Raw genomic sequence first — 25,941 nt, 5'->3', positions numbered from 1 at the left:
TTGAAAAGATTGATTCTGAATTAATTTAACTCCACACCTGAATTTTTATGCAGTGCGAATCTTAGTGATTCGTAAGTCTGAATATATTGGTGTTGATGGCTGACATACCTATCCATGATCTTGTACTACTTAGATTATATGGATTTTACTAAAATGAATAGACAAGTAGCAGCAAATAGAATTGACATATGAGTATAATTTTCAGTTGGAGGGACTTAATATCTTTAGGCAATAAAAGCTTAAAAAGGACGTGTGTCTTTTTCCTGTTTAGTAATACATTTTGTGCTTTCTCTAACTGCACCTAGTTCTCTCCTGGAACTTGGCCGAAATAACAAAACATGTAATACCTAGTACTACCATCAAAATCTGATTAGAAAGATAAAGCTTTAATAAAGGTAAAATATTAAAAAGGTTTTTAAATATAGTTCATGGTAACAGAAAAGAAGTCATAGGGCAGTACTTAAATAATTGCCAAATAAACCAATAGAAAACAATTGCAGTTTGAGTTCACAGATAGGAAAGATTATTTAAAACTAGGTTCAGTAGAATTTGCAGAGGAGGTGTAATTTGAACCTCCTTAGTAATGAGTGGGTAGGATTTCAGTAGATATGAGTGCAAGGTCATTCCTGTGTGGCACAGTATGAGTAAAATGTATGGAAACTTACTTAATTCATATAGAGATATTGTAGAGATTAAGGTTGATATGTAAAATCACTTAAAATAGTGCATTCATATAGTAGATAAAAATATTTTATTAAAAGAATAACAAAACATTTTCTCTGAACAAGTCAGTAAACCAGTTTTACTTCCCTGAAGGTCCATGTAGGGTGTCAGAGAAAAGTAAGGCTAGAAAATTTGGCTAAAATGCCTGCTTAATTGAGAACATCTTTAAGTTTTACTCAGTGCTTCTCAATAGTCTACACTGTTTCATTTCTCTAATGCCTATTTGTGGTGTGTTACTATATGATACTTCAGCAAGATTATATTTAAATAGAGCAAACAAAATAGTTATGAGATGTTACTAGATTTGAAAGTCTTAGAGCATTATTTGAATGCACATGAGATCTCATAAAATATTCCATGTTCTGTTCCAGTATTTACAGGTTGTTGTTGATTATAGATTTCAGTTTTGATGAGAAAAAGAGGACTTATATGTGAACTTATAGACACTTCATAAAGCTAATGATCTGTTTGACTTATAAGCTCTTTCTCACCTCAAAGAATAGTTTTCGATATGGTTTTTTGCTTTAATATTAAAACCTTGTATTTTCTAGGCTGCAAACTATTGTATAAACAGGATTTTGCACGACGTTTAGGATTGAGATGTGTTACTTGCAACTATTGCTCTCAACTGTGTAAGAAGGGAGCAACTAAAGAACTTGATGGTGTCGTGAGAGATTTCTGTAGTGAAGACTGCTGTAAAAAATTTCAGGATTGGTACTACAAGGCGAGTAACTAAAATTTTTTATTATAGCAACTGCTTTATCCAATCTTTAATAAATATTGCAGTTACTATCATTAGAAATACAGTAGCTTATTTATTTAAAAAATATACATACATTAAGCCCTGCCCAGATTATAGAATTCATTAAAATTTTTGTCATTTCAGAAAGTTTTTCTGTACAACTTGAAGTAGCATTTTTACTTGTTTTCTAACTTAGCTGTTACCCAAAACTAGAATATATCTTTATTTGCAGCAATATAGTTTAACAAAATGGATTATTTCTCTAAAATTTATGTCTTTATTTCACCAAATAGATAATAGACCACTTTATCAGTTTTGAACATTAGCAGGTAATTGTTTTAGACACTTAAGATGTGTTTTAAAACACTTTGTTCTTTTTTACCTTTATAATTGTGGATCTTTGGAGAGTTTCAGATTGAAAAGACTATGGTTAGAGACCAAAAATATTTAATTTGAAACTGTAAATAAGTGTGGGTGGGTGTCTTATTATAATCTACTTCTAGAAAAGATAAATCACTTTTTTGTCCATTGCATTGGTTTTTTCCTAGATAAGAAAAAATGAGTGTAAATTTGGGCTTTGTTTGGTCAGATATTACCCAAGAAAAAGTTGTTAGTTCGTATGTCCATAACATGGAAAATCATCTCAAGGTTAAAACTTCATTATGGTTGTACTTCTAAAGCATGTGAAGACGACATCATCATAACTTCAAAACTGTGAAATATTGCTAAAAGAAAGGGTAAAATGGTTGAAATATGTAGAATATTATTTAGTTCACTTAATGAAAGTGATTAGTGCTAATATTATTTAGGAAAATTACAAGAATTCTTGGTGTAGTTCTTGAATGTTTACAGCTCCACATATCAAGTAACATTTATTAAATTAAAAGAAGATGCTTTCCAAGTTGAAAGAGGTTGTGGAGGCTAGAGTTTTGGTGCAATTTTAAAATTACTTCATTATTTCACTGTTGCTTCTGACTAATTTGTCTTACAATTAGGGGCATTTGAGTGGCTCAGTTGGTTAAGCATCCAACTCTTGATTTCAGCTCTGGTCAGGATCCTCAGGGTCATGAGGCTCCAAGCTTAGCTTGGAGTCTGCTTGAGATTCTCTCTTTCCCTTTCTTTCTGCCCCTCCCCCGCTCAAGCTCTCTGTGTCTAAAATAATTTAAAAATTTAAAAAATCTTATAATTAAGGTTCAAATTTTAGAAACACACAGGACAAACATACTAACATCCTCTAACATGCATTTGTTTTAGTCTAATCCAACCTTTTGTTCTATTAAAGACAGTAGCAATTTTGAGAAATCTTCAAAATGTTACTTTAATAGCTTTAAAAGCTCAATTTTGTTTAACACATGTGAACACTCCCCCCCTGTTTGGGAGGTTTTATTTTTGAAAATTTGTTTTGGATTCGAAACAGTAAAGGTATTTAGTGGCTATATTAGACAGATGGGAAAATTCCATTTTATTCTTCCTTTTGGTTACCCTTTTGGTCATTTATTTTATAGTTTGAGAGACAAAAACTGTTACCATATGATAAGTATGATTTCTCTGTCATTTTATTGTACAAATTTCTGCCTAATTGTGTAATTGTGAATCCAGACCTTCAATATTTTAAAATTCTTTTTGGAGGATTTTGTTTTTTATCCGCAGAACACTGAATGTACTTCTGTTTAGCTTCTTTCTTTGAATGAATTCTTCTTGTTTTCTTTTATATTACTTAAAAAAGAGAAGTCTTTTTGTTTTTTGTTTGTTCTTTTTGGGGGAAGCAAAGAAGTGTTCTTTGGCAAAAGACCATATTACTCTAGATACTGCCATTTGTTCCATTTTGCTATTTATTTTAAAGGATAATTGTATCTAATGTTTTTATGCAATGTTTAATGATGAAATTTTGGTGAGGCAGTGCATTTCAGGATATATAACAACATGTTAGTCAAATAACCAGTTGTAATTATCTGTTGGTTTAAAGTTAATATTTTGTAAACACATTTTTATTGTTATTCCTTGTCTTATATTAAACCCAACAAATGTTTGTGTAATATGCACAATAGCATTTTACATTACTAAACATTTTTACATACATTTTACTAACATTTTACGTTACATACATTACATACATTTTTACTGTACTAACCTGAGGAGTAAAGGTTATATCATTTTATCATAATGGTAGGGATTTGTAAAGCAAGTAATGATGATTTTTCTGTGATCAATAGGAATACCAGCTTTGAGATGAAGAGTTGCCCCTCCTTATTCATCATTGGCTTCTCTGGTGGCAACCAACACTAAATCAAGGAATAACTTTGTTCTGTGTGCTTTCTACTGAGTCAGATTGTATTTTCTTATACCTCTCATGAGTCTCTCCTGTTCACTGCTACCATCCTGATATCATCTTGAAAATGTAGTAAGTTGAGTCCCAAACCAAATTATGATTTTTTTTTACCTTTCCTCTTCCACTTTTTAAATTTAAGAACTCAAGTTTTAGATTTTAGTTCATTATAAATGTGACACTTAATAGTCCAGCTTTTATTAGAAAAATAATTTTTTAAAAGGAAACTTTAAAAACAGCTTTAAAAACAACAGGTAGCCAGTCTAGTTTGTTAACTTCACCTTTTAGTCATGAGCATTTGCTTCCTAACCAGAGGAGCATATACATTGTATTTTCCACCTTCTTATCTTTGTGCCTCAATTTCATAGACTAGTATAAATAACTTTACATTTTATTTATTTAAATAAATTTAAATATTTATAAGTATACTTTAAAAATTTTGGCTTTTGTTTCTTTTACTTGACAAGATGTTTTGAATGATCTGTGTTTTTTGGTTTGTATAATGGTTTGCATTTGGATTTAAATAGAGGTTTATTAAATACTGTCTCTTCTAAATTGGAATACAAAATGTTGAAGTCATGCAACTAGAAAATGTTGAGAGGTAAAGTTAACGTTTTTTTCTTCTCCCAAATTGTTCTTTAGAAGGAAGTAGATTTTACTATTGCTCAAAATAAATGTTTCCAGGCATAATGTGAAACCAGGTAGGAAGAGAGATCTTTTGATCTCTATAAGTTTGAAATTTTAGGAGAAAAAGTGGTTAGTACTGTAATGGAATAAGAGCTAGGTGTTTGATAATGTGAAGTTAATTCAAAAGACTTACTGTTTCCAGAAAACTTCACAGTAATTCTTTGTAGAACTAATAATCTTTTCTTGAATGTTATTACTACAACTTATAGTTTTTTAACACGGGTTTTGATTTGCTGTAAAAACCAGTAGTGAACGGCAGCATTCTTTAATTAAATGCCCTGTAATCGTATAAAAATATGATTTATGGGGTTTAATCAAATATTTATGTTTTAGTAAATCTTAGTCATAAAAGGGTAGTTGAATAAAAATTACTGGGTTTTAAAATTTTCTCTTTTTTGTAAAAAAATTGCTATAAATACTTATTTTAAAAAATTGTTTTTGAAATAATTTTAGAAAGGGAATATCTAATATTGCTTTAAATGTGCTTTTTGGTAACTGAAGATTTCCTATCACTTGAATGCTTCGCCTACAATCACCTACTCTTTTATCACAGCATTTTTTTTCCTTTTTTTTAGTGAATAACTGTACTTAGTAGGAAGTCATAATTATTTTTTAAATGACTGTAAAATCCCCTATTTCATTCATATTCATGGATTCCCCTCCTCAAAATTAGGTCTGGTGAAATGGGAAATAAGTAGATGGGCAAATTACAAGGATGTATATATATCAACCAAAACTGAGAATTTGAAACTGCCAAATAATAAGGGACTGCATCAGTATAGGCTGAATGACCTATTATAGATTATTGAAGGAGAGATTCCTGTATTGGCTGAGATGCTGGATTAAGATTTTTGAATTAAGAATTTAGTACCCGCATATTATTTAGGTTTTTTGAACTGGTGACTGTTAATCCACTCCACCCACCCCCCCATAACAGACAATCCCTGATTTTCCATAGTGACAGGAAGACCACTAAGTAGATGAGGAAATGGTATTTTTTATTTAGTTATTTATTTTTTAAAGATTTTATTTATTTGACAGAGAGACACAAAGCGAGAGAGGGAACACAGCAGGGGGAGTGGGAGAGGGAGAAGCAGGCTCCTCGCTGAGCAGGGAGCAGGATGCGGGGCTCAATTCCAGAACCCTGGGACCACGACCTGAGTCGAAGGCAGATGCTTAACGACTGAGCCACCCAGGCTCCCTGAAGTGGTATTTTTGAAACCAGCAACTTAAGTTTTACTTCAGTTCTTCCTTTTTTTTTTTTTTTAAGATTATTTATGAGAGAGAGAGTGTGCGTGCGCTTGCGGGGTGGGGGATTAGGGGCAGAGGGAGAGAATCTCCAGCAATCTCTGCCCCAATCGCAGAGTTCATCTGGGGGGATACCATGACCCATGAGATCACCACCTGAGCTGAAACGAAGAGTTAGATGCTCAACTGACTGAGCCACCCAGGCGCCCTGTACTTCGGTTGTTATGCTGTAGAAATGTTAAGCTTTTCTAAGAGTTCTCTCCTATGGTTGGAAGGAAGTAGTTTTCGTAAGGAATCATGGTCATTTTTAACAATGTTTTCCAATTAGCCATTGTATTTTAAGCTCAGTTCCAAACACTTTACCCAGAATTTGCACGAGTGGTTATAAAAGAAAAAAACAAATGGAAAAGAGGTTCACAACTTCTGAAACTTTGATTATGGCATTGAATTTGGATTTAGTATTGAGTACTGTTACTATCCTTCCATTCTGAAAAAATATGTACATATTTTATTTCCATTTGCTAATTGGCATTAATTTTGCTCGGGTACAGAGAAATCATCTAAATATGTTTTGAACCTTCTGGAAGAAAGCTTCAAATATTGTTACTACAAAATCCAAATGTCTGTAATTATAAAATAATGAAGTGATTTCATTGTTCAGATTCTTCGAGTAGAATGTGCTTGGCTTCATGTCTTTGCCCTTCTAAATTTTTGTGTAAATAGAAGTATTTTAAGAATTAGTATAGTATATGTAGTGATTTGAATACATTTTATACAAATTGATTTGTGTTTTAGATGTTACATTGAGAACCTTCTTGCAGCATTTTACCCTTATTAAGGATTTTTATTCTCTATTTATATTAACTCATTTTGTCTTTCCATTGTCTTTATAACTTGATATACTTAAAGCCCAGTTTTTGATTTGGATTGTCCGCTTGGAATCCTGTCTCTGCATTTTTAATGTTTGGCTTTAGACAAGTTACTTCATTTCCAGTACTGTGGTGAGGATTGTAGAGAGTAGATATAATATGCCCGGCTTTTATTTTTCAGGTTCTCAATGAGAGGTAGTCGGGCTACAACTTCACTTTTGCTATGTTTTTGCACTGTTTAGACTCAATAATTAGAATGTTAAGCTTTTGATTTCTTCCTTTGTGCTTTGTCTTGGGTATAAAGTATAAAAAGGGAAGCAAACATTGAAACTTTGAATACTTAAAGGTTATTTTAAAGAACAGTTTTTGGGTGGTGACCAGGGACCTTTTTCATTATTGAGTAAAATATGACCTAGTTGATAATAAGTGCTAATGTTACTGAAGTTACCACATAATATTACCGGCAATATAAAATTTGAGCTCACAGTTTTTGGACAAGAGATGTGATATTGGCATCACTTAATAGTCATAATTTATATTACAAATCTTCATTCATTTAACATTTATTCAGCAGGAGAAATACCTGACCTGGAGAAAAAAAAGAGCCTGTGTTCTAACCTTGGGGTATGTTTGTTATATAAGACCTGTTTATCAACACAATCATTTGTTAGTAGTCCTGACTAGGAATTTTGACATAGTATTTATTCATAGAACTCCTATTGAGAAATAAAGTGAGAGATTTCAAAACCCACAGTATAGAACTGTAGATTATTTAGGTAATGAGGAAAAGCTGTGTGATTATTATGAACTTAATATGTATTGCTTTATCAAAACTTCTAAGTTGTTAGTTAAACCAAAGGGGTAATTTAAAAAACATGATAATTTATTTCTACTCTAACTGGATCAAACAGTTATGCAAAGAACTGTATTTGGAATTAATCATTCATATCTTTTGGTCCACTCATTGATCAAGTTGTTAAGAAATAGTGAAAATGGGCAAAATTTAGGGGAAATGGGTTCACTAAAAAAATGAAAATCTGTCCCTGGATTATGGATTCACCATCATAAGGTTTAATGTTTTATGTATGAATTTTACTAGTTGGGATTGATTGTTGTCCTAAAATATAACTTTTTTAATTAAAGATTTGAGTGTTTTAAAACATGAACTTAAAGTTCTTGTTAATAGTTAAATCAGCATATTTAATAAAGCTCTTTAAATTTATTAAACTGTTGAAAATACTTCAACTTAACATCCCTGATTTTTCTCATAAGAGCTTGCTTCAAAATTTTTCTGGTCTTATACAACTTCTTTAAATTGATTTATCTTGAGCTATCAGTTGAACACAGGAAATCTATTTATTAATCAGAGATTTTCAGTGTAATCTGATTGTAGGAAACTTCTACCACTATATCATTAGGTCCTCAAAATTATTTTAAAATATTAAAATATATTGTCCAATTTGGTCTGTCAATGTTCACTTTTTTTGGTTATCCTATCTTTGTAATGCTGGTCTTTAACTGCTGGTAAGTATAGAAAGGGATTTTGACAATTAGGTAAATTTTGTTACATTTTTTTCACTTTTATTGTGGATTTTTACTGTATGTTTATGATTTATATTTTTTATCAGAAATTGTTTTATATTTGGCAATAATCACTGATAAACTTTTATAAATCTTTTAAAGTACATGTCTGGCTTTTTAAATTTTTTAAATTTGAAATGTCTGATGCCTTCCTTTTTTTATTAAGGCTGCAAGGTGTGACTGTTGTAAATCTCAAGGAACGCTTAAAGAGAGAGTGCAGTGGCGTGGAGAAATGAAACATTTCTGTGATCAACACTGCTTACTACGTTTCTACTGTCAGCAAAACGAGCCCAACATGACAACTCAGAAAGGACCTGAAAACTTACATTATGGTATGTAATAATTTAGGTAGTAACTTGAAAAACTTGTATAGCAGTGTTTAGTTACTTAGATCTGAATTCAAACTAACGATAATGAATAGTTGATTTTGGATAACGCATAGTCCATTTTGTCTGGGTGGAGGTGCCCCGTATGATATTTCTGTAGGTGTATTGTTTTTTATTCTCTTTTAAAAAATTTAGTGCTAGTTGAAAAAAATGGCAATTTTAAATGAAGACCAGTTTTAGGAAATTGTGCTGGGAGTAGGTTGGGAGGAACAGTGAAAACCCTTTAGAAGTTGTGACTTATTTAAGAGTTAAGCATAAGAACATAGTATTGACCCCAAAGCAATGAATATTTTCTGAGAGGACAAAATGGGAAAAGCGTTAATTCCACTTACTTAGCTTTGTATTTCAGCTCTCAAATTTGATACTCTTTACTTAAAATAGCTTACAACGTTTTCTTCATTAACTATTTTAAAAAATCAGTAACATTTAATGAGAAATACAGATTTAGAAAATTCTGGAGAAAGTGATATTTGTCTTATTTTAAATTTGTTTGTTTTTAGATCAGGGTTGTCAGACGTCCCGAACCAAAATGACAGTAAGTATTGCTTAAGTAAGGTGCTAAATATTGATTTTTATAATGTGGGCATAAATAAATAGTCCAATTTAATCTGATCATAGTAAAAGATTTTTACTTTCTCTGTTGGGACAGTTGAAGTATTTAGGTAAATTACATAATATTAAAACAGATACTTTCGTATATGCTAAGGAATAAAAGGTGAATTAATTATGGCTTCTACCCACATTGGGGGAGATAGACATATAAATGGTATTTGAGTTGAAGTAACCATAATCTTTTTTTTTTTTTTTTTAAGATTTTATTCATTTGAGAGAGAGATTGAGTGAGCATGAGCACAAGTGGGGGGAGGGGGTAGAGGGACAAGCAGACTCCCCACTGAATGGGGAGTCTGACACATGGGGCTTGAACCCAGGACCCTGAGATCATGACCTGAGCCGAAGTCAGTCAGTCAACCAACTGAGCCACCCAGGTGCCTCAAAGTACCCATAATATTTAAGGCAGTAGCAATACTATGTTTGAAATGATTGACTGAATGATTGTATCTGTTCCTGGTGGCTGTGAAAAAGCTTTAGAACAGTTGAGTAGAAGGTTGCCAGATAGATAGTGATGAAAAGTAGGAGGAATGTGCTAAGGGCATGCATAACTATTCATTAGGGCCAAACTTAAGGGGCACCTATGGTGGAATCATGGAAAATGAGCTAAAAGGATAGGCTGGGCCAGATTATTAATGGCTTTGAGTTTATGTTTCTCAAATAGGTATCTGAAGGTCTGTTTTGGGGGCCAGGACTTACAAGTTTTTAAATACGAGAAATACTTCCATAATGTGTCCTGTGGATTTTTTTCTTTAGTCTTTGGTGTAATACATCAAATTCTGCTTTTATGTTAGCATTTTAAGACTTTTTGTAGGTTGAAAGTGTCCATTTGTATGTAATGAATAAAGAGAAGCAATGTTTTGCTATACTTTGAAGCACAGTGAACCTGCCCTGTTGTATGCTGAGTAACAATAATCACCAGTATTGGAGTACTGGTATTTCTGGCATCCGTATCCAAGGGAAGCTTTATAGGAGTCATTTATTGGCATTATATTAAGTCTCTGAGTTTTTGACCTGGCATGAAAGAAGAAATCAGTGGTTCTTAGATCTGGCTACACATTTGGATCACCTGGGGAGTTTCCAAAACTTTCCAATGCCTGGGCCCCAACTCAGAAATTCTGTTTTTGGAAAGTTCTTCAGGTGATTTTAATATGTAACCACAATTTAGGATCACTGACATAGTTGAAAAATTAGTGATTTTACATTCTGTTCAGTTTTTGCTTTTGATGTTAATAGTTAAGAATCCTAGGAAAGTAAGAGTGCTTTCTCCCTTGCTTTACTCCCCTATATGTCATCCCCCCCTTATGGAAATACATTTAAAATCAGATAATTCAGAAATACATTAAAATAATCCACTGAATCATCTCATTTTAATACCAGGCACTTTTATCCATGATGAGGATATAAAGATGGTCACTCCATATTTTAACTTTGTAGGCATAAGGCAACTTCCAGCCTTGTTTCAAATATGTAAGCTTTTGACCAAGGCTTTAAGGCCCACCTTCTACCAGCATAATATCAAATACTTTCTTCCTCTCCTAGCACTTGAACCACATTATATGACAGCCAGAAGGGTCTAGGGAAGGATAAATCAATGTGCCACTGCAATTATTGCCTTTTGTCTTATAAAAACCCTCTCCCATCTTTTCTTTGTAAGCTTTTGAAATCTTTTAATTCCCTACCCATAAACTTCAAAGGGTGAGAGCTTAGCTGTATAATTTTGGACAAGTCCCTTTACACAAGTTCTTGTGAATTTCTTGTTTGAAAAATGGGGTTGAAGATAGTACCTACTTTAGGGTTATCACATAGTAAGTATTAAATACATAGTAGCTGCTCTGTTCCAGACCTCATAAAGGCAGTTATGTATAGTAGTTAAGAACATAGGCTTTGGTGTTAGGTTAATTTACTTGAATCCTGACCTCAGAACTTTTAGCTCTGTCATCTTTCCCAGGTTGTGTAACTTCTGAGCCTTAGTTTTCAGATGAGAAAATAAAGTGGGAGTGATTAAAAGGCCTACCTCTTGTAGTGTTAGGAGAATTAAATAACTCATTTTTTGAGTTATATAAATTTGGTGCTTTATGTAATGTCTTCGTCCATTTGAGCTGCTATAGCAATACCATAGGTGAGGTGGCTTACAAACAACAGGAATTATTTCTCACACTTCTGGAGGCTAGGAAGTCTAAAATCAAGTTGCTAGCAGATAACAGTGTCTGGTGAGGGCCTGCTTCCAGGTTTATAAATAGCCATCTTTTCACTGTATCTTCATATGGTGGAAAGGGGTAAGGCTTCTCTAGGATTGCTTTTATGAGGGTATTAATCCCATTCATGAGGCCTCTGCTGTCATGATATAATCCCCATCTAATGGCCACACCTTCAGATACCATCATATTGGGTATTAGATTTCAACATACGAATTTTAGGGGTATATATTATCTGTAGCACATAGTGTCTGGCATGAAGCAAATACTGAACAGATGGTAGCTTTTGTCATTATAATTTTATTTTGGATCCTCCTTCAGTATTCATTATAAATAGAAGTAGATCTTGCTTGTTGAGAAGCAGAAAAGTAAGAAGCATTATCAAGTGTAGGTCTTCACTAGGTGGCATAGTTTATTTGACATGATGTAATGTTTCTAAATGACAGGAGGAAAACCTTGAGTAATCTACAAAATATATGATTTTGGACCCCTTGTTATTATGTGGGGATTCTAGGGTATTTTCCAGCTTGGACCAGGCTTACCTAGTCTTGGTATGTAGTAGATAGTCAATACCTATTTGTTATATTATTCTTCCTGTTTTACAGTTGAGGAAATTGAGCCACAAGAGACTGAGTCACTTGCCTGATGTTACACAGCAGTAATTTTAGGACTAAATTCCCTAACTCCTTGTTTGTAGCTCTTTTTCTTAGCTGATTAATAATGTGGTTTGAAATCCTGATGAATCTAGAATAGTACCAGCCCCTTGGCTATATGCATTATTTGTAACTCATGAGATATCTACCTGAAACAGTCTTTTAAAAAATTTGTATCTTTCCACACCTTTAAATATACACAGATAAATTTATTAAACAGTAAGTGCTTTAAGTACAATTGATCATCATTCATATTTGCAAATTTGTCTATTCTTCAAATGATAGCCCCTAAATCAATACCCATGGCAATTTCAAAGAAATTTGCAGACATGGTGCAGATTGGTGAAAAACGTGAGTCTCCTGAGGTGCATCTTCCTGCTGAGGTGGAACAAGGCAAGGCTTTCCCTTCTTGTCTCACCTCATCCTATAAGCAGGTGTCCTTTTCATAGTCATTTAGTACCACCTTTTTCATATTTTGTCCTTTGTATTGGTGATTTTGCTTTATAAAAGATCCCCCAAGCATAGTATTAAAAAGCCCTATCTAGTGTTCCTAAGCACAGGAAGGCTGCTCTGTGCCTTATGGAGGAAATGATGCGTATTAGGTAAGCTTCGTTCACTTGGCAGTGAGTTTAATGTTCATGCATCAACAATATGGTACACTTAGAGAAAGGAATAAGAAATTCACCAGTCTGCAGATGAGGTAACCCAGAGTACTGAAGTAAAATCTACAGTACATGGTGAAGCTATGGAAAAGAAGGAAGAGTGATTATATTTATGGATTCATGGACTTAGGACTAATTAAAAAAAAAAAGTGAAACAACATTGTTGTGAGGTTTTCAGCTTACATACAGCATGTTACGCAGGCTCAGGAAAATGTTAAACCCTTCTTGCCTGCTGCTGCCTAGCTCACACATTTCAAGCAAAATGGTATGAAAAATGTTAAACTTGCATGCAAGGTGGTTTCTGCAGATCAGGACCAGGATGCTTTGGAAGAATACCAGCCAAGTGTTAACACAGGAAGAAGGGATATACAGTTAAACAGATTTTCAAAACTGATGGGATTGGCTTGCTTTCACAAGGTCAGTGGCAAATGAATGTATATGATACAAGTGGTCTCCAAAGCCCCTGACTTTAAATCGTTTAGAAACCATGCAACCTTGCTGTTGTGTGCCAGTGCCAAGGATAACTTCAACCCCCCCTTGGTGCATAGAGCCCAAAATCCATGAAAAATCCAGGGAAAAAACTGAACTATATGCCAGTCCATTAGAGGTGGAACAAAAAAAAGCATGAATGGTATCTAAAATATTCTGGGATTGGTTCTCCCAACTGCTTCATCCTAGAAGTTGAACATTGTCTCTAGAATGAAAACCTTGCATTTGAGGTTTTTTGAGGTTTTATTACTGGATGATTTCCATTGCCTTGAAGAACTCAAAACTGCCTGTCTCAGTGTAGTTCCTTTCATGCCCCCAAACACTATCTCTCTCATCCAGCCCCTCAATTAGGGCATAATTAAAGTTTCAAGACCTACTTCATGAGAAAGCTTTCGAAGCTCTCAACACCAACAAGGAAACCACCCTGATAGATTATTGGAAGTTAGTTACCATACGCAGCATTATTATGTTGGCACAGCTTAGGACGGCATCAAGCAGGCTACCATGAATAATTGGGAAAATGTTTGACCAGACTGTGTGAAAAATTTCAAAGTTTTTGAAGGTGTCACAGAAAAAAAAAAAAAGTGTTAAAAACGTAATGTGTATTGCACCAAGTAAGTGAAGAAAGCTTTGGGAACGTGCAGGAAGATATGGAGGAAGTTTGGTAGAGAAGGCAGTAGAGCCCACCAATGAAGACCTTGGCAAGATGGCAAAACAAGGCACCAGATTCAGTGATGAAAGTCAGCCCAAGACTCCTAAGAATGGCCAAAACATTGGAATGGAATTCTGCCTTCAGAAGAATTGTCAGTGACATGGAAGAATATGACCCTATGCTGAACAAAGCTGAAATTTAAGCACCACTGTGGTTGCCCCTTATGTAAAGATGCTTTAAAAGATTTGAGGTGAAAAGCCAAGCAGACAGGCTGACTTCTTTTTTTGAAGCCAGTTTGGGAGGGAAAAGTGCTGACATTGTCAAGAAATTACAAGAGCCAAACTCTTGAGGTAGAACTGCCAGATGTCACCCTCTTCTTCCCTCACCAAGTCACCGACTTCTTCCTCTTCTGCAGAATAATTGCCATCAACCTTTCCCTTGGTTTTTATGGGCACGCCAAAGGTTGAGAGGTTTAACCACACAGTGCACTGCCCCATTGTACATCCTGCATGTCCACTAAGAGTAAGATGTTAATATTTTTATAAAATGTTCAATGTTTACTCTTTGGTTTTTTTTCCAGGACTTTATTTACATTAGTGTACAATATACAGTATGTGTTAACAGGACTGAGTATGAGTACCATATAGTATATGTGTACTGTATCTGTGTACTGTGCAGGAGTGTACATATCTGAGTGAAAGTGTTAATAATCATAGTATACTACAGTACACAAAATGCTGTAATCATAATATGTTATAAAGAAACACTGAGTATAATTATTTGTAAGAAATATATATGAAATCAAGTGTGTTTCAAGAGAAACACTGTTATGTCTTGATCTGTTGATGAAAATATTGTGACCAAAGGCTTGTAGGAACCTAACATTGTATTTCCTTTTGGAGTTACGGTTCTGTATTCACTACTTAAGTATTCATGGTGACTGTCTAGAAGTTAAGTACCTCAAATATTCTGTATTCTCTACCTTTTTTTCCTGTATCAGTATATGGAGAGCACCTATGTTTAGTCCCTTCTGGACAGATCTTTAGCTTATTTTAGAGAGAGAGAGAGAGAGAGTGTGTGTGTGTGTATGTTTTGCCCAGGAGGGGCGGGGAGTTCTCAATTGCAAATAATGCTACAGTGAACATGGTAAAAACATCTGAGAGACTGTTGTCTAGGACAGGTTTCTGAAATTGCAATTGCTGGGATATAAAAAATACTTTGAAGTTTGATAATATTTATGGTAATTCTTTTCATCATTTTTTTTTAATCTTTTAAAATTTAGTAACATATATAAGCTCTTTATCCAGTAGAGGGAACTAGTATGTATCAGATGGCCATAATAACTAAGAATCTTTCTCAAATAAATTTAAAAGAGGCTAATTATTTTCAGAATTCAGGCTAACAATCTTGTGTTTTTTACCTAAAAGTAAAAATTGTCTTTTTATGTTTTTTAAAAAATATCCATTGAGGTCACACAGTTCTTCTGTAGAATGAATGATTTTTCCTGCTTTGTCAGTAGTTAGGACAGATTCACATTGATCCTTTCAGATTAAGACTATGGTAAACATAGTAATAATAACAATTTGGTTATATTCTTAAACTTTTGTGTGTTCCCTCCACATGATCTAGAAACCAGATATTCATTAACACCAGGAAGTAATAAAAATTAGAGGCAAAAATAAAATGTTGCTCTTTGCTTCCTCTGTAGGGTTCAGCACCACCCCCTTCTCCAACACCTAACAAAGAGATGAAGAACAAAGCCGTTCTTTGCAAACCTTTAACAATGACGAAAGCTACTTATTGTAAACCTCACATGCAGACCAAATCTTGTCAGACAGGTAACTTAGGAAAATTTGACTTACATACTTCCCTGTACTTAATACCTCACTTACTGAAATTCATGCTTTTCTCAAATAATAGGCTATGGAATGTATTTGTTTTGGTCACTTTGTCATTTTCTGTTGATTTTGCTTATCTACATTTAGACATTACCTTGAGAATACAGCATTTTGTTTAAAATAATTAATGAAAATCAGTCTGTTACAGGCTCAGAATATAAATTATGTCACAGGTGAAAAAATGCTGTATCAAAAATTTCCTTGGGGCTAAGATTCACTAAAGTTACAGTAATCCTTCTGAGAAAATCATCTCTGTAAATGTGACCTGTAATGTTAACAATTCTGTTTCCTTGTCAGAATGAGATGATATCATTCAATTACATATTTTTATGAGATTTAAATGTATTCTAATTGTTTGATTAGATAAATCTTTTTGCAGGGAATGTGAGGGGAATCTGATAGGATATATGGAACTATATAATGTTTTTAAGGGATATTTTCTTTGTTTTAAAAAAAAAGGCCTAAATTCTATTTTTCTCTCTTTACTAAAACAGTTACTGTATTTAGTTTTGTTTTTACCTTACCTAATTTTGTGTAAATAGGGAATTTCTTTTCTTTTCTTTCTTTTTTTAAGATTTTATTTATTTATTTGAGAGAGAGAGCACAGCAGGGGGAGCAGCAGAGGGAGAGGGAGAAGCAGGCTCCCCGCTGAGCAGGGATCCTGACTTGGGGCTCGATCCCAGATCCCAGGATCCCAGGATCCCGGCATCATGACCTGAGCCAAAGGCAGATGCTTAACTGAGCCACCCAGGCACCCCCAAGAATTTCTTTTAAAAGGGAAATGAGGCCCTTAAATTTTTCTTTGTTACCAAATTATTTTAACATTGAGTAACTGTGTAAATGTTACTTAACATTGCTCCTTAAACACATTTTGTGTTTTTAGATGATAATTGGAAGACAGAATATGTTCCAGTGCCTATCCCTGTGCCTGTGTATATCCCAGTACCAATGCACATGTACAGTCAGAATATTCCTGTTCCTACTACGGTTCCTGTTCCTGTAAGTCGGATTTTAAGTTTTTTGTTTTGTTTTTTTGGTTTTCATTTTGAAGTTTATCAGGCATTAGGTGGGAGAACAATGTAGTGAAGCTAGTAGAACAGGGTTGAGTCTGTGCCTTCAGTTAACTTAGGTTTGGTTGAATCTGTCAGTGTTTGTTTTGTGTTTAATCAAGTAAATGTTCATCCTTAAAGGTGAAGTTTAGCAAATGTCTGTGTCTGCTTTATGCATATATATGCATATATATATATATATATATATATATATATATATGGTGTTTTATATTTGAGTTCATTTTAGAGAAAAATATTTGTGAAGTTATAAGTTTTAAAACTTAAACACAGAATAGAATTTCATATGAATTATGATTACATTATTTTGTCCTAAATCACTTGCAGTAAAGACAGTATGCCAGGGCTTGGCTATCATAGTCCCCGGGGGACAGAGGTATCTCAAAAATTATTTTTCTTTAATTTTCATTTCAAAAAGTAGCTGCTTATACTCTGAGCTTTCCTTGTTACAGTTGACATCTTAGTTTTGGTATGTGTTTTTTCCAAAGCTTTTATGCAGTGTGGTATTATAAAGAAGATCATGTGTTAGAATAATTTTTAATTTGGGAAATTATCTTTATTTATTTATTAGAGAGAGCACAAGGAAGGGCAGGAGAGGGAGAAGCAGGCTTCCTGCTGAGCAGAGAGCCCGATGTGGGGCTCGATCTCAGGACCCTGGGATCATGACCTAAGCCAAAGGCAGAAGCTTAACTGACTGAGCCACCCAGGCGTGCCCCCCTCCTTTCTTTCTTTCTTTCTTTCTTTTTTTTTTAAGATTTTTATTTTTAAGAAATCTCCACACCCAATGTAGTGCTCCAACTTAACAATCCAAAGATCAAGAGTTGCACACTCCACTGATTGTACCAGCCAGGCAACCCCCGGAAAATTATCTTCTAATGTTGAGTAAGCCTAACAGTAAATATTTTGGTTAATTAGGTGCCGGTTCCTGTTTTTCTGCCTGCCTCATTGGATAGCAGTGAGAAGATCCCTGCAGCAGTCGAGGAACTAAAGAGCAAAGTTTCTTCAGATTCTCTTGATACAGAGCTGCTTACAATGACAGATATGATAACTGAAGATGAGGGGAAAACAGAAGCTGCCAACATCAACAGTGAGTTGCACTATATTTCACTTTGTGAATAAGTGTATCATTGGTTTTCAGTAAAATATAGTATGTTGCAGGACATATCATTATGTTTCACCTTGAAATAGGAGTGGGGTGAGCATTGCAACAAAAATGTGTTTTTGTATTAAGAGATCCATACTCTAGCCACTTGCTCTCTTATGCCATGCCCAGTTTTAATATATATATATTTTTAAGATTTTATTTATTTATCAGAGAGAGAGAGACAGAGGTAGGCAGAAGGAGAAGCAGGCTCTTTGTTCACCAAGGAGCCCGATGTGGGACTCGATCCCAGGACCCTGGGATCATGACCTGAGCCGAAGGCAGACACTTAACCGACTGAGCCACCCAGGCGTCCCCCCATGCCCAGTTTTAAGCAGGACTTTGTACAGTTTGTATAGTCCCTGTTTTAAATGTAATAGGATTTGACTTGTAAAATCAACTCAGAATTATTTCTGTTTTAATGTACTAGCTCGACACAAAAATAACTTGTTGGCTTTAATAGTGATCCAAACTCTTATTTTGTAATGGTTATCCCCAGTTTTGTTTTGTTGGCTATACTTAATAAAATAATTTGCATTATCTAAACCAGGGTTTATCCTAACTTCTGTTAGGGCAGTGTTTGCCAAATGGCATAGCATAAGTATGTTGTACATGATTCTCTTAAGAGTATTTATTCCTACCCTTACTCCTCTGGTACCACCCAGAGACCTGTTTCAACCATGAGCTGCCTAATTCCCATTACCCTAGAGTACAATAGAAAGACTAAAAATTTTATGTATTTCATAATGTGACAGTTTTTGTGGAGGACTTTATTACAAATTAACTTAGTGGGTTGCAACCAGTAGTTTTGTTTATTTGTTTTTTAATGAAGTGAATGGGAAAACGTTAGTGTGAATCTCATCAAAAACATACTGTTTTGTGAAACCTTTGTTTCCTGTGTGTGTGTCTGTGTTTGTCTTTCTGTCTCCTATCACCACCTTGAAATGGATAAAATGTGTATCTTACTGTGGGTTGCAATATAAAAATGTTTGAAGGCAACTGATCAAAACATTAGAAAGCAGTTGTAATTGAATGATGTAGAAAACCTAGGTCACAATTCAAAAAGAGTATTGAAAATTGCAGTTATCCACCCTCATTAGTTTATTTTTGACAAGAGATTGCTTTTAGAAATACTCTGCATACCAGAGTTGGTTTACTATCAAAGCATGCCTATTAACTTTTTGAAAAGGGGCAGTCAGAAACTTAAAGGATTAAGTTTCTGTGTACTCATGATTATCTAACAATTATAAAATTTATAATAGTTTACATTTCAAGATTATATACCTTTTCCTTTTGTGACATATTAATATAAGTATTTATTCTTGTTTTATATTTACAATTAAATGACTTCCTTTGCCAGATTAAATATAGGTACTGTTCAGGTCTTCTATTTTGATTTCTAATGATCTTATAAATTGATTACAGGTGTAGTTATTGAAACAGACATAATTGGTTCAGATCTCTTGAAGAACTCTGACCCAGAGACACAGTCCAATATGCCTGATGTACCATATGAACCAGATTTGGATATCGAAATAGATTTCCCCAGAGGTACTCTTATTTTATTCTTTAAGTGTGAAGTACAGTTATGGAATTTAGTTATGATCATTAATCATTTAATGTTCGTGTTCTTGCCTTTACTGTTTATATTTATCTTTTTTTTTTTACCCAAACAAAACTCAATGGTTAATTTCTCAAAGTAATTCATTATAGAAAACTTTGTTGATAGAATAAAGGATAAAGAAGTGATTGTTTCTTTTTTAAAAAATTAAATAAAATATTGACTATTTTTCATAAGACCTTTTTAAAATTAAGTTCACCTTCAAAAGGAAAAATTATTTTTAGGTATTTCGTTGTAAAGGAAATGTGTTCTAGTTTTCATTATTTTCGTAATCTATTGATGGCTAATAAACCTGCCCAATAGAATGTAAAGTATTTTATTTTGAGAAAGATTTGATATGTTGAAACAGATTTGTACTGAGATCATTTAGATCTTAGAATTGAATTTCAGGTTATAATAGTTTTTCTGATATTATACATTTCCATGAAAGTTTCATGTTGTTATTTATTATACATGTGTTTTATTTAAGAGTCTGAATAGGGTTTATCAGAACTCATAGACCATTTTCTTTTCACTTTCACCCATAGCATAGGTTATCCTCATATACAGGTGCTTGGTTATATTCTGTGATTAGTTCTTTGTTGGCTTTGTTTATGTAATATAAACTTGTGCTGTTATATTTGGAAATAAAAGTTCTTCTCATTTGATTGCCAGCTGCTGAGGAGCTTGATATGGAAAATGAATTTTTATTACCACCTGTTTTTGGAGAAGAATATGAGGAACAGCCTAGACCTCGATCTAAAAAAAAGGTATAAATTAATAGTATTTTTGCATTTAACTACGATCTCTGTGTAGCAGTATCTCTTTAGGTGTGGAGCAAGGATATAGTGATCCACAGTTGTGCCTGAGACCATGGGAAGACTTTTTTCCCCTAGATTTAAAAAGGCTTTAAGAGTTAAAGTCTTTATTACTTCATTTCTAACTAATAAAAATGTCTAGATTTACTTGTAACTTTAGAGAAGAGTTGAATATTATTGCCATTTATTTATTTATTTAAAAAAGATTTTATTTATTTATTTGACAGAGAGATAGAGAGCACAAGTAGGTAGAGGGAAAGGCAGAGAGAGAGAGGGAGAAGCAGGCCCTCCGCTGAGCAGGGAGCCCGATGCGGGACTCGATCCCAGGACCCTGGGATCATGACCTGGGCTGAAGCCAGCCACCCAACCAACTGAGCCACCCAGGTGCCCTGAGTTGAATATTATTGCCATTTAATTTTCCTTCATAATTTTATCCTGACAAAAGGTTGACATTGTTGCTAAAAAAGTAAACAATTCTTTCACAAGAATTGAGACTGTTTTCTAGGGATCTGTTTTTCTACTATTATTTCTGATGAGACTAATCTGTGAGGTTGAGATAACACAGTTTATAATATCTGATCTTTTTTAAGTGTGTCAGCACATGCAAATACATGCTGAACAGTTTAATTGTTCAGGTAGATCAAATCTACATGTATTAACAGTTATAATTTTTAAAAATACTTTATCAACAACTTTATATATTTCTGATTTGCAATATAAAGCAAGATCAAAAGAAAAAAGGATGACTTTCACAAATTTCCCCACAAAGAAAGAAAGAAAAAAACTAAAAAAGGAGTTAGTACCTGCAGTGGGATGAAGTTGGACTCCTGTTTGACACCATATAAAAATTAACTCAAAAATGAGTAACAGACCTAAATATAAGAACTAAAATTATGAAACTCTTAAAACAGGCCTAAATCTTTATTACCTTGGGTTAGGCATAGTTCTTCGATATAACACCAAAAGTACAAGAAATAGCAGGAAAAAATAGGTGAATTAGGTGTACTACATCAAAATTTAAAACTTTTATACAGCAAATAATGCCATCATGACAGTGAAAGGAGCTGAGTGGTCATTCCCCATAAATTGGAATTACGGAAGTTCAGTTTCTCTCTTACATTAATATTTAGAATCCTTTTCAGATTATTAATTGTCTTATATTTAATTATTTTCTTATCAGTGACTGTCACAGCAGAAGTTAAAATGATTTTGTTATACAAAATGGTTTATGTAGAAATATGGCATTCCTGGAGATTTATTTCAAGTAACTATTCTCAGATTCTGGAATACCAATCAGTGCTAAGCGTATATATTTCTCTTTTGATTTACATTTGTTGAGAGATGACTTACATAAAGTCAAGAAACAATTTAGGCTTTTTTAAAAGATTTTACAATGGTGTTTTACTAATAGGGAGCCAAGAGAAAAGCTGTATCAGGATACCAGTCTCATGATGATAGTTCTGACAATTCAGAATGCACCTTTCCTTTCAAATATACGTATGGTGTAAATGCATGGAAACACTGGGTCAAAACTAGGCAACTTGATGAAGATCTTCTGGTATTAGATGAGCTAAAATCTCGTAAGTGTTCTGATTTTGTTTCTTCTTGCATTGTATTTCAAATCATGATTTTTGTTACTAACTACCTTTACTTTAAAAAAAACATAAATGTAGCTGACAGTATTTTAAGAACATTTAAATATGACTTTCGTTTTACTTTAAAATTCTTATATAGTATAAATCAATTTCAGAAAGTTTCTTAATCGTAAGAGTAAATAATAACAATTCCTAATTTTTTCTTTCTTTTTAGCTAAATCAGTAAAGTTAAAAGAGGATCTGCTCTCTCATACCACAGCTGAGCTTAACTATGGATTAGCCCATTTTGTCAATGAGATCCGACGGCCAAATGGAGAGAGTTATGCACCTGACAGCATCTATTATCTTTGCCTTGGAATACAGGAGGTTAGTAATTTGATGGCTATGTTTGAATATAATGTTAATAAGAAAGGTTATTGTAGTAGTTTTGGAAAAGAAAAATGTTAATGTTTCAGGAATATTAAGGGCGGCAGCTTTATGGAACATAATGATTTCTTTGCTTGCGAAGACAAAAAATAATTTACTCTATTTGAAAATACTAGGATGTTAAAAAGGATTTTCTTAGCTACTTTGTATATAGGTTTTTCTGTTATAATGAGGTATGTTCCTAAAAATCCTCAAGTTCTTCAAAACTATTGTACCATAACCAAAAAGAATTTATGTGAAAAATGGAGTTAGGGTCAGGCGACTTGAAACTCAAGCATCTTTTGTAACAGACCTAACAAAGCTGTATATTTGTTACCATGTATATGATAATCAGGATGGCTTCATTTCCTCTTTACAATTGCAAATAAATAAAGGAACATTCTGAGGCATGATCTATATATGAATATATAGATCCATGCTGATATACATGTAAATAGAAAAATGGGTTTCTTTGCAAATAGTCGGTCTGTTTCAGTTGTACACTTCTCATGTTTCTAAGTTCTTAAATAGGGTATTTACTTTTTAATTCTTTGGAATCATCTTATAAAAGGAGATCATTCTTTGGGTTTTTAGATAAACTTAAACCACATATCTGTGAGTAATGAGTGAGTCTATTTTCCATAATAAACATAAAGATCAACTTGTAATTCTGAACAAATTGTTCGGGTTTGAGCCTAGGATCTTGCTTTACATCCTATGTATTTTTAGCTGTGGTAAATGAGAGAAGGAGATCTTTTTATGTAGAGCTTTGTTTATAGGCCCAGAATTTAGTGTTATGCTGCTAACAGGTGGTAGAAACTGAAATAAATTACTCAGAAAATTAGAATTGTCTTAATTTTTATTTATACTATCTTTAGGATAGAAATTTGCCTAAGATTATATAAGTGGTAGTGGGGAAATAACACATGTCTATAAATTACTGTATGTTCAAAGGCCATCACATATTTTACAGTAACAACCTAAAAAATACATAGTAGATTTTACTTTTTTTATATTTTGATAGATTTATATGTACCTTGAGCCTCATGTTTAGTTGGCGATAATAGGTCCACCATTCCAAATCCCCAAACCCCTGAAAACTAGAGATTTTACTCTTTAGGTTTTCACAAAAACTAATTTGATAGTAAGTTGTCAAGTTACTATTTATTACACTTTGTTGATTATCCATAGAATATTAACTATATAATTCACTAAAGGATTGTTAATGTTTCTAAACAAATACAGGGTACTTCCTTAGACCGTTCTAGGAATATTATTTAAGTATATACATGCCCTGTATTTCCTCTGTAGAATCAAAAAAATTAAGAATTCTAAAATATATCTGGACTCAGTGGTTCTAACTCAGGTTTTATAGACCTATGTATGTTTCCCCCCTTTTTATTATACCTAGTAATAAAAAAGAGTAGAAATAGCAGGTGCCAGGTGTAGGTGAAAGCATCTCAAGCATCAGAATAAGTTATTTATTACATATAAATCCTCTTCAGAGCAAATAGGAGCTGGGTCTTACTCTTTGTGTCTTGTACCATGCTGTCCATATGGTAGGCACTCATTGACCTGTGTAATTGTCAATGACTAGTACACAGTAGACCTATCTATCCAGTATTCCATTGCTTTTTACTGTGTGTACTTACTTAAGATGGTGGAACAGTCCTTTTTTTTAAAAAAAATGTTTATGTCATCATCTTAGAAATAGTTCTATTGTCTAGATCAATCATTTGTAAAAATGTTGAAGAGCACACTAGGGTTCTGCCAAATTAACTCAGCAGGAAGGAAAGAGATTGAGTTCTAGGATCTTATTAGTGTTTTTTTTTCTTAAGACTTTTTGAAAATTCAAGTTAGTTCACATGTAGTGTATTATTAGTTTCAGGAATAGAATTTAGTGATTCATCAGTTGAATATAACATCCAGTGCTCATTGCATCAAAGAAGACAGTCTCCTCCTTAATGCCCATCACCCAGTTACCCCATACCTCCATGTACCTTCCCTCCAGCAACCCTCAGTTTGTTCCCTATATTTAAGAGTCTCTTATGGTTTGCCTCGTCTGTTTTGATCTTATTTTTCCTTCCCTTCCCCTATGTTCATCTGCTTTGTTTCTTAAATTCTACATTTGAGTGAAATCATACAGTATTTGTTTTTCTCCGACTTATTTCACTTAACGTAAAACGCTCTAGTTCCATCCACATTGTTGCAGATGGCAAGATTTCATTCTTTTTGATGACTGAGTAGTATTCCATTGTATATATACACCACATCTTCTTTATCCATATTTTGCTATTGTGGGTAGTGCAGCTATAAGTAATTGAGGTGCATGTGCCCCTTTGAGTCACTATTTTTTTTATCCTTTTTTTTTTTTTAAGATTTTTATTTATTTATTTGACAGAGTGAGAGAGGGAACACAAGCAGGGGGAGTGGGAGAGGGAGAAGCAGGCTTCCCACCGAGCAGGGAGTCCAATGTGGGGCTCGATCCCAGGACCCTGGGATCATGACCTGAGCCGAAGGCAGACGCTTTAACGACTGAGCCACCTAGGTGCCCCTATTTTTATATCCTTTGGATAAATACCTGGTAGTGTAATTGCTGGGTTGTAGGGTAGTTCTATTTTTAACTTTTTGAGGATACTCCATACTGTTTTCCAGAGTGGCTGTACCAGTTTGCTTTCCCACCAACAGTGTAAGAGGGTTCCCCTTTCTTCACATCCTTGCCAACATCTGTTGTTTCTGAGTTGTTCATTTTAGCCATTCTGATAGGTGTGAGGTGGTATCTCATTGTGGTTTTGATTTGTGTTTCCCTGGTGATGAGTGATGAGAATTTTTTCATGTGTCTGTCAGCCATTTGTATGTCTTCTTTGGAAAAATGTCTGTTCATGTCTTCTGCCCATTTCTTGACTGGATTATTTGTTCTTTGGTTGTTGAGTTTCATAAGTTTTTTTTGTTTTTAAAGATTTTATTTATTTATTTGCCAGAGAGAGAGAGAGAGAGAGAAGGAGAGTACAAGCAGGGGGAGTGGCAGGCAGAGGGAGAAGCAGGCTCCCTGCTAAGCCAGGAGCCCGATGTGAGACTCGATCCCAGGACCCTGAGATCATGACCTGAGCCGAAGGCAGATGCTTAACCATCTGAGCCCACCCGAGTTTGATAAGTTCTTTATAGATTTTGGATACTAGCCCTTTATCTGATATGTCATTAGCAAATATATTCTCCCATTCTGTGGGTTGCCTTTTCGTTTTGTTGATTGTTTCTTTTGCTGTGCAGAGCATTTTATCTTGATGAAGTCCCAATAGTTCATTTTTGCTTTTGTTTCCCTTGCTTCTGAGATGTGTGTAATAAGTTCTTACAGCCAACATCAGAAACGTTGCTGCTTGTGTTGTCCTCTACGATTTTGATGGGTTCCTGTCTCACATTTAGCATTTTTATCTATTTTGAATTCATTTTTTGTGTGGTGTAAGAAAGTTGTCCAGTTTCATTATTCTGCATGTGGCCGTCCAGTTTTCCCAATACCATTTGTTGAAGAGATTGTCTTTTTAACAGTTGAGGGTCCATTTCTGGGTTCTCCTATTCTTTTTTTTTTTTTTTTTTT

At 33.9% G+C, this 25,941-nt stretch overlaps 1 protein-coding gene across 4 annotated transcripts in view; it reads left to right on the top strand.

Moving 5' to 3' along the window:
- ZMYM2 (zinc finger MYM-type containing 2) overlaps positions 1 to 25,941 on the top strand; it is a 106,997-nt gene that overhangs the window by 63,569 nt on the left and 17,487 nt on the right. For all 4 annotated transcript variants that reach the window (XM_025875213.2, XM_073894801.1, XM_025875212.2 and 1 more), the window contains 10 exons: positions 1,275 to 1,447; positions 8,343 to 8,508; positions 9,063 to 9,097; positions 15,534 to 15,663; positions 16,607 to 16,722; positions 17,706 to 17,877; positions 19,357 to 19,482; positions 20,207 to 20,301; positions 21,761 to 21,929; positions 22,159 to 22,310. In XM_025875213.2, the coding sequence (XP_025730998.1) occupies positions 1,275 to 1,447; positions 8,343 to 8,508; positions 9,063 to 9,097; positions 15,534 to 15,663; positions 16,607 to 16,722; positions 17,706 to 17,877; positions 19,357 to 19,482; positions 20,207 to 20,301; positions 21,761 to 21,929; positions 22,159 to 22,310 (1,334 nt within the window). The remainder of the gene's footprint in view (positions 1 to 1,274; positions 1,448 to 8,342; positions 8,509 to 9,062; positions 9,098 to 15,533; positions 15,664 to 16,606; positions 16,723 to 17,705; positions 17,878 to 19,356; positions 19,483 to 20,206; positions 20,302 to 21,760; positions 21,930 to 22,158; positions 22,311 to 25,941) is intronic.

The sequence above is a fragment of the Callorhinus ursinus genome, unplaced genomic scaffold (genome assembly GCF_003265705.2).
Source record: "Callorhinus ursinus isolate GAN/ISIS: 27379988/994484 unplaced genomic scaffold, GSC_fseal_2.0 scaffold7, whole genome shotgun sequence".
Taxonomy (NCBI): domain Eukaryota; kingdom Metazoa; phylum Chordata; class Mammalia; order Carnivora; family Otariidae; genus Callorhinus; species Callorhinus ursinus.
The sequence above is the reverse complement of the archived record's forward strand: the minus strand, read 5'-3'. Positions and strand labels throughout refer to the sequence as shown.